The sequence below is a fragment of the Ranitomeya variabilis genome, chromosome 3, assembly GCF_051348905.1.
Source record: "Ranitomeya variabilis isolate aRanVar5 chromosome 3, aRanVar5.hap1, whole genome shotgun sequence".
NCBI classification, from domain to species: domain Eukaryota; kingdom Metazoa; phylum Chordata; class Amphibia; order Anura; family Dendrobatidae; genus Ranitomeya; species Ranitomeya variabilis.
The window spans coordinates 365,691,621-365,704,506 of NC_135234.1; the positions used below are offsets into that span (position 1 = coordinate 365,691,621).

Consider the following 12,886-nt stretch of genomic DNA (forward strand, 5'->3'; position numbering starts at 1 on the left):
TGCGGAAACCCAAATTTAGGCCAGTCCGTAAGGGGTTAACTGTTTTGTGCAGATACATTTTTTAAGAGGAGAAAAAGAAGTAAAAATGAGCAATACCTAAATAGAAATTAATTGTTTCATATGATTCCAGGTTTTTCGGGAAAAAGCAATTGATCTTGGGAAGAAACTGTTACCAGCATTTAGCACGCCTACAGGAATCCCTCGCGGCATTATCAATCTGGGAAAGTAAGGAAAATCTTCTGCATTTATTTTTGCATATTTCTTGTTTGCAAATTGTCCAGTGTTAACCACTCAGATGCATTATTCACTAAGCACCTTAAAAATGGAGACATCAGTAAATATTGCAGACAAGATCTGGTAATTAATAGTGATGAGCGAATATACTCGTTACTCGAGATTTCTCGAGCACGCTCGGGGGTCCTCCGAGTATTTTTTAGTGCTCGGAGATTTCGTTTTTCTTGCCGCAGCGAATGATTTACATCTGTTAGCCAGCATAAGTACATGTGGGGGTTGCCTGGTTGCTAGGGAATCCCCACATGTACTTATGCTGGCTAACAGATGTAAATCATTCAGCTGCGGCAAGAAAAACTAAGTTTCCGAGCACTAAAAAATACTCGGAGGACCCCCGAGCGTGCTCGAGAAATCTCGTGTAAGGAGTATATTCTCTCATCACTAGTAATTAGTTTCAGAATACTAATTGTATATTGCGGTAAGACAACTACTGACATTCAGGAGATCAGTCTTCTTTCTTGCACATGATGGCAAATACACCCTGAAGATAACTTCAGACTGTTCTTATTGGGCTGTCATCTTTGGTTTTTGTTATCATTGATTTGTGCTGGCAGAATTGAGCAGAGTCTCTTGAAGGAACAGACTTCGCTGTAGATGAGTAATGGGCCTCACTAGGTGACATCTACAGCAGAGACAAATAAGAAACCGATAAGGTCAGAGCCACTGTAGAGTTTCTATTTCAGGAGAAAAGACACAGGTCAGGGTCATAAAGTAATCATCACTTAGGTTAATAGCAAAGAAGAATATTAGTAACTAATTTAGCTGCCGTAAATTGGTTCCCGTAAAGGGTTAAATAGGGGCACAGCAGTACTAATGGATACAAAAACTGTAGGAGAAGACAATGTTAGTGATAATATGGCAAATATAATGACTGCAATGTTTTTCTCTTTAAAGTAACCCCTTCAGCAGTATCAGCCACATTAGAGTAAGCCATCTGTTTCTTATCTTGTTTGTGGTTATGCCCATTTAATGAGCAAGCGTGCTCGGATAAGGTGTTATCCGAGCACTCAAGATTTAATTGAGTATTTTCGACGTGCTCGAAAAAGAAATGCTCTAGTCCCCGCTGCTGCATTTTTTTTTTGAGCATGCCAAAAATACTCGATTAATACACGAGCATGCTCTGATAACACCTTATCGCTCGCTCATCACTACTAATTATACTATCTTTTTCTGGTGTTTCTGGTTCTCTAATTATACTATCTATCTATGGGTCCAAGTTATGCACCTGTGTGATACCAACCAATAGAGAGGCAAGTCAGAGATTGTGTGTAGCCCCTTGACCCTAAGCATGGCTTCAAGCTCAAGGATGAAGACACAGACACACATTGCATAGTGGTTACAATCTTTCAAGGAGGGCACAAGCTTAAAGGGCTTGTCCTCTAGTGTGATTTTGATGACCTATACTCAGTGTGTCACAACTGGCATCCCTCCTGATCATCTGTTACCAGCACCAGCAGCCGTAGGATGCTAACAGTGCACAAAGGGAAACGCCTCATCGCGGTACAATATTTCCTGGTCAATTACATATCTGCAGATCAGCTCTGTACAATGTTTACATCCTGCTGCTACCGAAGATGTCAACAGCTGATTGTGGGGATTCCAGATGCTGGACCCCCATAATCTGATATTGATAACTTATCCTGAGAACACATAGTAACATAGTAACATAGTTAGCACGGCCGAAAAAAGACATTTGTCCATCCAGTTCAGTAGCACTGCTCTAAGGCCGTACAGACAGGGTTTGATTCTCTCATGCAAAAGAATCAGGCCGAGTATGCTGTCACTAGGCTCAAACTGTGTCAGAGTTAGATCAGAGTGTCACCTTAGTGTGATCTGATTCTCTCTCATGAGAATCACAGCACAGGTGTGGAGAAGACGAAGAACTTAATTTCTCCATCTTCTCCAATATCTTTGTCTGCGGTAATCGGACTGCACTCGGATGACATCCGATGTCTCATATGCACCCGTAGACTTGTATAGGTGCATGTGAGACGAGTCTTGCATCCACTCGCAGAATGCTGCCATTGTTTTCTTATGCTGAATGGACATGAGAAAATAATCACAGATCTACAACACTGCCCCATAGTATAACGTGGAAGTGCACATTACAATTCGTTTAGGTCTCAAACTCTCTCTCCACGCAAATCTTTCAGCCTCTTGTCCAACTGGCTCACTATCAGCACACCCTTTTACTGGCTTTGTTCAGTTGCACCTTTCATAAGGTTTGGTAGAATGCTGGTTTTATACTTTGAACCCAACGTTAGAACAGAGCCTGTATGATGTTCTGGCATCCAACACAGGTGACCTCAGCCTATGTGGCCATCATACATCAAAATTAAAGAGGAGAACAGCGGAATGTAGATGATATAACATAACTTTGGATGTTTCTTTGCTTCCATGGACCAATTAAACAATATTGTTTAAGAACACGTCTTCTGTAAAGGCTTGTGCCAAAGCTTCTAAGTTCCATCCTTTTACACAGGCACAGGATCATTTTTTCTTTCCCTGAGAACGGAGTCAAATAGTAAGTTCATACAGGGTCAGTGCATGTAGCTATGCTGTTATAAGTGAACCCAACAGAAAAATATATTTATCAGCTGCTATAGTATAAAGATAATTTTCTATAAAAAAAAAAATAAATACAATACAAAAAAACATGTTTTAAACATCATTTGGAATCTTGCAGGAGCTGAGAGGGAAACTAAACATTGTCAATTCCAATCAGAAAAAAATCTTAACATGTTTTTTTGAGAAATTGTCAGGGTACTTCCAGAGTGGAGATGCAAAAGCACATGCTAAAAAAAATAAAGAAAACAACTTAGAATTCAGATATCGTTCCTAAATCACTTGAAGAATGAGAAACAATGATCCTGTTTCTGACTCAATACACAAATGTGTAATTTACTGTCACTGCTAGTATCCTTTCCCTGACAAGTTAATTTCAGCTTAAACATTATTGAAACATTTAATCAGTAAGTGATCTAATAACTACTTAATGTGTTTCCCCCATCTGTATCTCTCAAAATGTCTGCATTATCTTCTAACTCAAAGGAACAAATTAAATTTAGACTGAGAACATCTTTCTAAATGTTCATGTTTCAGTGTTTCAGTGAAACCTTGGAAAGTCCTTTTTATATACACTTCCAATGGAAAGTGTGAGGGCAAGCCTTCTCTGCCACAAAGTAGTGATAGGCTACGGTCACACTAGCAGTATTTGGTCAGTATTTCACATCAGTATTTGTTAGCCAAAACCAGGAGTGGGTCAAAAATACAGACTTTGTGACGTGTTTCTATTATAGCTTTCTCCTCTGCACCACCACCCAGGATGATCTTCCTCCTTTTCGAGGCAGCCCAAGATCTAGAGAGCCACAATGCCACCTGTCTCCCTTTTTGACCAGCAGTTCTGAAATATTTTAGGCCATAACTCCAACTCAGTGTGGAAGAATGTACATCGAGAAGTCTCCTTTCATAAGTTACCCTTCATTGTACTGTTCAGAAACCTTCCATACATGCCTTGTGTAGTGATTACAGAGGAACCAATATTCATTTATCTGATGTCTAGAGAAAATGGTTACAGGAAATCTTGGGACCGAAAATATGCAAAGATAGCTTCTAAGGAAAAGCTTCAAAAACATATTTTACCACAAGACTTCCAGAATAAGAAGTAGAACCTTCTACTTGAGGGTCATTTGTGTTAACTAAATTTATATAACGGTTTCAAGTTTTTTAAAAATTTTGCATATTCCACCACAATATTTAAAAAAATAAACATTCCCAAATTCTATATTACAGAACGCTCCAACCAAGTCATAGATTCTTAGAAAAATCTATGCGTGAACAAAACTTCTGACTTTATAAACACATTGCATTGCTTGTTTTACACTGATCGTGAAATTAAGCTTGCTTTGTAAGACCATGTTCCCATGAGGCTTAAACATTGCACTTATAATCTCTGCATTTTTTGTGCAGAAAATCTCATCCTGGTTAAGAGTTCAATATAAACACAAATCACCACTATAGAGCAGTGATGTAGCTTGAAGGTTCCGGGTACAGTAGAGGTTGTAGTAGTTGTAGAAGTAGAGGCTCTCACTGCCTCTTCTTCTCAGAGTGATGCAGGGGCATAGTGAGTACCCACTTTGCATCTGGTGAACTAAAAGATTAAAGCAGCCAGTGTTCCTGTGACATCTACAGTACCTCAGGTTCCCATGTAGAGCGCAGCAATCAAGATGAGTTTGTGACCAGTAGCACTCTGTATGGGTACCGACTGAGATAACAAAGCTGATGAAGTGAGCATTGTCATCTAGGTTTCTGCCTATGTAAAGTTCATCAGTCAATGTCAAACTTATCTTGACTACTGGGCTTCTACAATTTATGTGAAAATCTCACAGTGTAGCGCTGACCTCAGAGAGTTCATGGCAGTTCACTGTGAGACTTCGGTGAACTTTTTACCTCAGATCCTAGCTGCGGGCTAATGCTGTCAAATGACATTGTGGGAATCGCGACTGTCTGACCGGTGATAATGATTTTACCACCGAGCAGAAGCAGTGTTGGCCCCGCTCTCATGCACGTGACAGCGTGGAAACACTGGATGTTGGGGCCCTCCATTCAACATTCAAGTAAATGAGGTCTGGGCTCCGGCTACTGTTCTGGTACCTGAACCTGAACTTTTTGTAACTGATCATTTGAATCTGCTGGACCCAAACATCCTTGGGTTTGCCCATCTCTACTGATCACCACTGAACAAGACTCATAAGTTGAAATGTCAAAACTGGGCCAAGAAATATCAAGACAGATTTTTCAAAGGTTTTATGACTGATGAGATGAGAGTGACTCTTGAAGGACCAGATGGCGCTTTGCCTGGCTCATCCCACTTGCTCGGTGGCAAGTGGGGTAATAGTTGTTGCGTTGATGTCACCTGTCATGATCCATTTTTGGATTTGTGGCAGCTCTGGATCCACTCACATTAAACCTTTTTTCCTTTCAGGCCAGTGGGGGATAAATGCATTTTTTCCCCTGGCTATCTGGTGTTACTGCAGTGCTGCTGGGTCAGCTGCTATTGCTGGTGACCACTCCCACATCCTTTAAAAGGTCACCTGATGCATCAGCTGACTGTTGGTGATACAGGTCCTTTCTGGAGACCAACCTAGCAGGAGCAGCTCCCTGTGTCAGTGTCAGCCAAGTCTGATGTTTGGAGTCCTGTTGCTGTGCTATCTGTGGTGTGGAGTTAAGCAGCGGTGTGCACAAGCTGAGTTTTTGTTACCTTGTCCATTTGTGCATTTCCCTTCTGGTATTGAGTTGCCCCTCACTCTCATATTGGATCATCCTGTTTATTTGCTTTGTGGTGCAGTTTACATTGTTCACCTTCTGGGGTGAGGGGTGAGGGTTGGGGGGGTTAGCTCAGGGCTTAACAGGAGATAGGGATAGGTCGGTGACTTGGGCCTCCCTACCTTCAAGGGTACCCCCAAGTTAAGGAAAGACAGGGCTCCCCCTAGGCTGAGGGGCAGTTCAGGGGCCCAGGGTCCTCATCTCCTGTTTTCCCTTTACTGTCCAGTGGCATCACCTTTGTATTGTCAGGTGACATCAAGCCCACAGGTTAAGAATGGAGAGGTTTCTATAAGACACCTCTCCATTACTAACCCCATAGTCAAATAAACACCCAGAATCAAGTCATTTATTTTAAATAAAAAATCCACACCCTGGTTTACAAATTTATTTAAAAATAACAAAGTTATATACACCTTACACCCATTCCACTGAAGCCACTTTCACCTGTAAAAATGCAGAAAATAATAAACAATAAAAATACTCACCTTACGTCTAATCCACCGATGCCCATGTACCCTGTAAAAAAAGAAAAATAATAACCAACCATATCCCAGCCTCAGCTGTCCAAAGTGCATCCAAACTGTCTCACAATGATTTGGATGATTTGGAGAGCATGCACATTAGTGACCGCTCTCTCTGCCAACCAGCACACACTGACAGGAGCGTAATCGTAATCCCACAGTGAAATAGTTCACCGGAGTTCATAGCTGAACCCTGGTGAACTCACTTACGGCACCGCTCACTCATCTGACAGTCTGGGAACTGCAGCTCTCTGACCGGCAGTAATAATGTATCAGAGGCCGTGTTTACCGCACTGTTATGCATCTGAATGGGGTCCAGGTTCGGGTATTGTTCTGGAACCCGAACCAAACTTTCTTTAAATGTTTGGCCAAACCCGCCAATCAGCCTGTCTGGGAAGAATTTTCTCCTAAGTGTATACCATGTTTTGAGGGTTCCTCTAGTCAAACTACATTTTTACCAGAGAGCTCAAATCTCATGAAATCTAAGGGAAGTGTCTTAAAGGAATAGACGATTCCACTTGTTCCAGGTCCATCCACTGTTTGGTACCTGAATGGAAATGCCGATCTAATAACCTCACCATGGAGGAAGCCTGGAAGTACATTTTAAAATTAGGGAGACCTGCGCCACCCAAAGATTTGGGGCGGGGGCGAGAGTTTTCATACTTAATCGCGGCTTAATTCGCCCCCAAATAAACCTGACTAGAACTGAGTGTAGTTAACAAAAAACAATATGAGGGAGGAAAATAGGAACTATGTGGAAAATATGCAGAAAAAGAGGAAAAATATACATTTTAATGACACTCATCCTTCCAATGTAATGAACACTCCCAAATATTTCAGTGCCTCACTTTGCCACTTAAAGGGGAACTTATCTATGACTCGTAGGATCTCATTTTGTGGAAAATAAATATTTAAGGCTACCAATTTAGTATAGTTTACTTTAAAATTACTGAGGAATCCGAACCTATGAAACTCTCCCATCAAAGCCGGAAAGGAAATTTGAGGCTGAGAAATTTTCTGCATCCACATATAAAAGACCAAGAAGGGTTCAAGCTGAATTTTGCTTTTGAAATAATGAATAATGTATTAGTGGTGTTATCTCGTGCCTCCCGTCCCTTAACAAAACCCATCTGATCATTATTGACAAGGGAATGGAGCAAAAGGTCTAATATATATGCTAAAGTCTTTGAAAATATTTTGATGTCGACGTGCAATAGGGAGATAGGCCTAATGTTAGCTATAACTGAGGGATCGTTGCCTGGTTTAGGAAGCACACTACTATGCGCTTCTTAAGATTGAGGAACATAGCTTGTGCTCTCATCTAATGAATTAAAGGTTTTTTCCATCACAGGTGTAAGTTGTTCCCTAAACAATTTATAAAATGTGAGTGTAAAGCCATCAGTTCCAGGACATTTATCTGAGAGTGAGGCTTGAATGGCTGAATCAATCTCTTCTACGGAGTATTGCCGTGTGAGACTCATCCGAGTCTCGCGCAAGTGAGTAGAAGCCCATAGAACCATTTAGGGTAGATAAAGAAGTTAACTGAATGTATTTTTTTATTCTATTAGACATGTGTAGAGGATATAGATCAGAGAACTGACCCTTGATATTATACAATTTCTCATAATAAGTATAAAAAAGATCCATTATTTCCCTCGGATTATGCGTATCACCGCCACCAAGTCTCTTAATACAGGGTATTTAAGTCGCGTAAGAATGTGGATGGAGCAGTCTAGACAAGGGTCTCCCACACTTGTCAGACATTTCTAGAAAAAGCGTTTAGTTTTCTCCCTATGTCTAAGAAATTTCTGTCAACTTAATCCCTTTTGTTTTATAAATCTGTATGTGTGGCTGTGGATAATGTTTGTTTGAGTAATGTATCAAGAGAATGAATCTGGTTGCACTAACCATGCTTGACCAGAATGCCTCTCAAAACGCACTTAAAAGCACTTAGGGGAAATTAAGTTTGGTCAGTGGCGTCCACCTGAATAAAAGAATAGATAGAATCCCTCAACTCAGCTGCACAAAGAGTGTCCTTAATAAGTTTATCATTCAATCTCCAAGTCCAAGAATGTTGGGCTAAAGAAGGAAGACAAAGAGAAAGATAAATCAGAGCGTAGTCCGACCACAATATATCACCAATTGTGGATACCAGGACAAGGAATTGTGACTCAAGAGTAAAAAGTATATGCAGCTATATGAACCATGTACAGATGAAAAATATGTGTAGTCCTTACTCTGAGGATTCATTATCCACCAGACATCCATCAGTCGGAGAGCATGGAGGACCCGCTTAAGAGAACGAAGCTGTCTCATAGAAACGGTTCCCCGTTCAGAAGAAGAATCTACCGCCGGATTCAAAGCGTAATTGAAGTCTCCACCTGCAATCAACATACCCTCTGCAAAATATGATAATGATGATAGAAAAAGGTGGCATGTATAGATCTGATCCTTATTCGGGAAATGCCAGTTAGCTATTGTATTGCCAAAGCCAAGCAATACTAATCTGTCCTCCTCCTAGACCTGTCCTCTGCCTTTGACAATGGACCATTCCCTACTATTACAGACCCTCTCATCTCTTGGCATCACTGACTTGGCCTATCTTGGATTTCGTTGTACCTAACAGACTGGACATTCAGCTTCTCCCACTTGCACACCACCTCCTCACCTCACCCCCTATCGGTCGGAGCCCCGCAAGGTTTAGCCCTAGGGCCTCTGCTCTTCTCCATCTATACCTTTGGCCTCAGACAGCTCATAGAGTCCCATGGCTTTCAGTATCATCTCTATGCTGACGACACACAGATCTACATCTCTGGACCAGATATCACCACCCTACTAACCAGAATCCCACAATGTCTGTCTGCTATTTCATCCTTCTTCTCCTCTAGATTTTTAAAACTTAAGATGAACAAAACAGAATTCATCTTCTTTCCTCATCTCACTTGACTCCCCCAACAGACCTATCCTTTAAAGTTAATGGCTGCTCACTCTCCCCAGTCCCACAAGCTTGCTGCCTTGGGATAATCCTTGACACTGATCTCTCCTTCAAACCACATAGCCAAGCCCTTTCCTCTTCCCGCCGACTTCAACTCAAAAATATTTCCCAGATCCATACATTCCTAAACCAAGAATCTGCAAAAAACTAGTCCATGCCCTCATCATCTCGTGCCTTGACTACTACAACATCTTGCTCTGTGGCCTCCCCTCTAACACTCTCGCACCCCTCCAAACTATTCTAAACTCTGCTGCCTGCCTAAGCCACCTGTCCCCCCGCTATTGCCCAGCCTCTCCCCTCTATAGTATAAAGATGGCTGACAGCACTTACTTATGCAGGGCACTCGTTCCAAGTCCAGGGAACCCTCCTGGGTACAGCATATATTCCAAAATAGAAGGACAGCGCTCCAACCAGGTGTTATAGTCCAATAAAATAATTCTTTATTTCAGCCATGATAAAACAGCAAACAGCAACGTTTCGACCGATCAACCGGTCTTTTTCAAGCCTCTCCCCTCTGTCAATCCCTGCACTGGCTCCCCATTACCCAACAACTCCAGTTCAAAACCCTAACCATGACATACAAAGCCATCCACAACCTGTCTCCTTCATACATCTGTGACCTCATCTTCTGGTACTTACCTGCACGCAACCTCTGATCCTCACAAGATCTCCTTCTCTACTCTCCTCTAATCTCCTCTTCCCACAAACGCATAAAAGATTTCTCTTGGGCATCCCCCATACTCTGGAACTCTCTACCCCATCACATCAGACTCTCGCCTACCGTGGAAACCTTAAAAAAGATCATGAAGATCTACCTCTTCTGACAAGCCTAGAACCTGCAGTAACCACTGATAGACCAAACCGCTGCACGACCAGCTCTACCCTCGCCTATTGTATTCTCACCCATCCTATGTAGATTGTGAGCCTTTGCAGGCAGGGTCATCTATCCTCCTGTACCAGTCATGACTTGTATTGATCAAGATTATTATACTTATTTTTTTTACGTATACCCCTTCTCACATGTAAAGGGCCATGGAATAAATGGCGCTATAATAATAAATAATAATAATATTGAATTTTTAATTTGAGAAAAATGAATTTGTCTAAATCATCAACGAGTGTATCAATAAGTGAAAATGCTAGTGATTTATGGATTGTAATGGAAACTCCTTTAGATATTGATTCTTGAGTGCTGTCCAATTTTTACGCACTGGTGTCCTTTGAAAAGCTGCCAATTCATGTGCCACATACAGTAAAATCGCAGACTGACAGGTTAGAATATAATAGAAATTTTCCCACAGCGCTCGCATTCACGTCAGAAAAGTAAAGTGAATTCATTGGCTGTGAACTTGCAGGACCTGTCTGATGGCACCGCGAGCAGGAGAACTTTCATGGTACTCAGTGTCTCTGTTGGATGACAGGCTGTATGATCGCATCATGCAACCATGTAGCCTGCCATCTAGATGTAGCAGAGCTAGACCCGTTGTGGGACAAATGGATTAGCAACAACTCTGCGGAAAGGTGAGGAATACTGATGTTTTTTATTTTTAACTCTTTTGCAGATGGCAAGAGCATTGTTGGAATGGGCGAGGTCATATGTATGGTTTAATTAAGATTTATTAAAGGAGTCTGTGTCATTCTTTCAATTAAAGGACTTTATTGTGGGTGTCTGCGTTTTCATACAATGTGACTATGGGGTTAGTAATGGGGGTGTTTTATTGATGCCTCTCCATTACTAACCTCGGGGCTTGATGTCACCAGACAATACAAAGGTGACATCAACCCCCCCAACTATCACCCCACTTGCCACCGCTACAGGGTAAGTGGGAAAAAGGAGGCTAAGTGCCAAAATTGGCACATCTTAAAGATGTGCATTTTCTGGGGTGGCTGAGAGCTGATATTTTTAGCCTGGGGGGCCAGTATCATGGCCCCTTCCTAGGCTATTAATATCAGCCTGCAGCTGTCTACAGAGCCTTTGCTGGCTATTAATTATATGAGAACTCTACATCATTTTTTTTAGGGTCCCCCATTTTAATAGCCAGTAAAGGCTAAGAATACAGTTATGAGCTGTTATTAATAGCCTGAGAAGCTCCATAAGTATTACCCCCTTGCCAGGCTATAAACGTCGGCCCCCAGCTGTTGGTTTTCCTTCTGCTGGTAAATGAACATTACGCGGGAGCTCACTCCACTTTTTTCAGAAAAATTATCTTTTATTAATTAAATACATGTACAGTAAGTAGTGTTGAGCATTCCGATACCGCAAGTATCGAGTATCGGCCGATATTTGCTGTATCGGAATTCCGATATCGAGTTCCGATATTTTTGTGATATCGGAAATCGGAATTGGAAGTTTCCAGTGTATGGTTCCCAGGGTCTGGAGGAGAGGAGACTCTCCTTCAGGCCCTGGGATCCATATTCATGTAAAAAATAAAGAATAAAAATAAAAAATATGGATATACTCACCCGTCTGACGGACCCTGGACCTTAGCGGTGCAACCGGCAGCCTCCGTTCCTAAGAATGCAGTGAGTGTACAGGACCTGCGATGACGTCGAGGTCTTGTGATTGGTCGCGTGACCGCTCATGTGACCGTTCACATGACCGCGACGTCATCGAAGGTCCTTCACTCACTGCATTCTTAGGAACGGAGGCTGCTGGTTGCACCGCTAAGGTCCAGGGTCCGTCCGAGGGTGAGTATATCCATATTTTTTATTTTTATTCTTTATTTTTTACATGAATATGGATCCCAGGGCCTGAAGGAGAGTTTCCTCTCCTTCAGACCCTGGGAACCATCCAGGATACCTTCCGATATTTGTGTCCCATTGACTTGTATTGGTATCGGGTATCGGTATTGGCGATATCCGATATTTTTTGGATATCGGCCGATCCAATCTGATACCGATACTTTTGAATATCGGAAGGTATCGCTCAACACTAACAGTAAGCTACACACACTGTACTAATTGTATTTGTCACAGACATCTGTATATCTACCTATTCTATTTGTATTTTCAGTATGTAATCCATCTCTTCTATCCTGTCAGCTCCTGCTGTGATATTACTCAGCTGCTGAATTGCCAGCTTTTCATCTATCTATCTATCTATCTATCTATCTATCTATCTATCTATCTATCCCATATCTATTTATCTGTCTACAGTTGTGCTCAAAAGTTTACATACCCCGGATTAATTTTTGCTTTCTTGGCCTTTTTTCAGAGAATATGAATGATAACACCAAACCTTTTTCTCCACTCATGGTTAGTGGTTTGGTGAAGCCATTTATTGTAAAACTACTGTGTTTTCTCTTTTTAAATAATAATGACAAACCCAAACATCCAAATTACCCTGATCAAACATTTACATACCCCATTTCTTAATACCGTGTATTGCCCCCTCTAACATCAATGACAGCTTCAAGTCTTTTGTGGTAGTTGTGGATGAGGTTCTTTATTTTCTCAGATGGTAAAACTGCCCACTCTTCTTGGCAAAAAAGCCTCCAGTTCCTGTAGGTTCCTGGGCTGTTTAGCATGAACTGCACAATTGAGATCTCTCCAGAGTGGCTCAATGATATTGAGGTCAGGAGACTGAGATGGCCACTCCAGAACCTTCACTTTGTTCTGCTGTAGCCAATGATGACTTAGCCTTGTGTTTTGATTGTAATGTTGGAAAGTCCAACTATGTCCCATGCGCAGCTTCCAGGCTGATGATTGCAAATTTACCTCCAGTATTTGCTGATAACGTGCTTCATTTAAGTTT

The 12,886-nt window shown here is 41.7% G+C and overlaps 1 protein-coding gene across 2 annotated transcripts in view; it reads left to right on the forward strand.

Annotated features, from left to right (window-relative positions):
- Positions 1 to 12,886, forward strand: part of LOC143816023 (mannosyl-oligosaccharide 1,2-alpha-mannosidase IA-like) — a 284,363-nt gene that overhangs the window by 112,459 nt on the left and 159,018 nt on the right. For both annotated transcript variants that reach the window (XR_013223873.1, XM_077295925.1), the window contains exon 6: positions 131 to 225. Coding sequence is in view for 1 of the 2 variants with exons in the window: in XM_077295925.1 (XP_077152040.1) it covers positions 131 to 225 (95 nt within the window). In the remaining variant the exon portion in view is untranslated. The remainder of the gene's footprint in view (positions 1 to 130; positions 226 to 12,886) is intronic.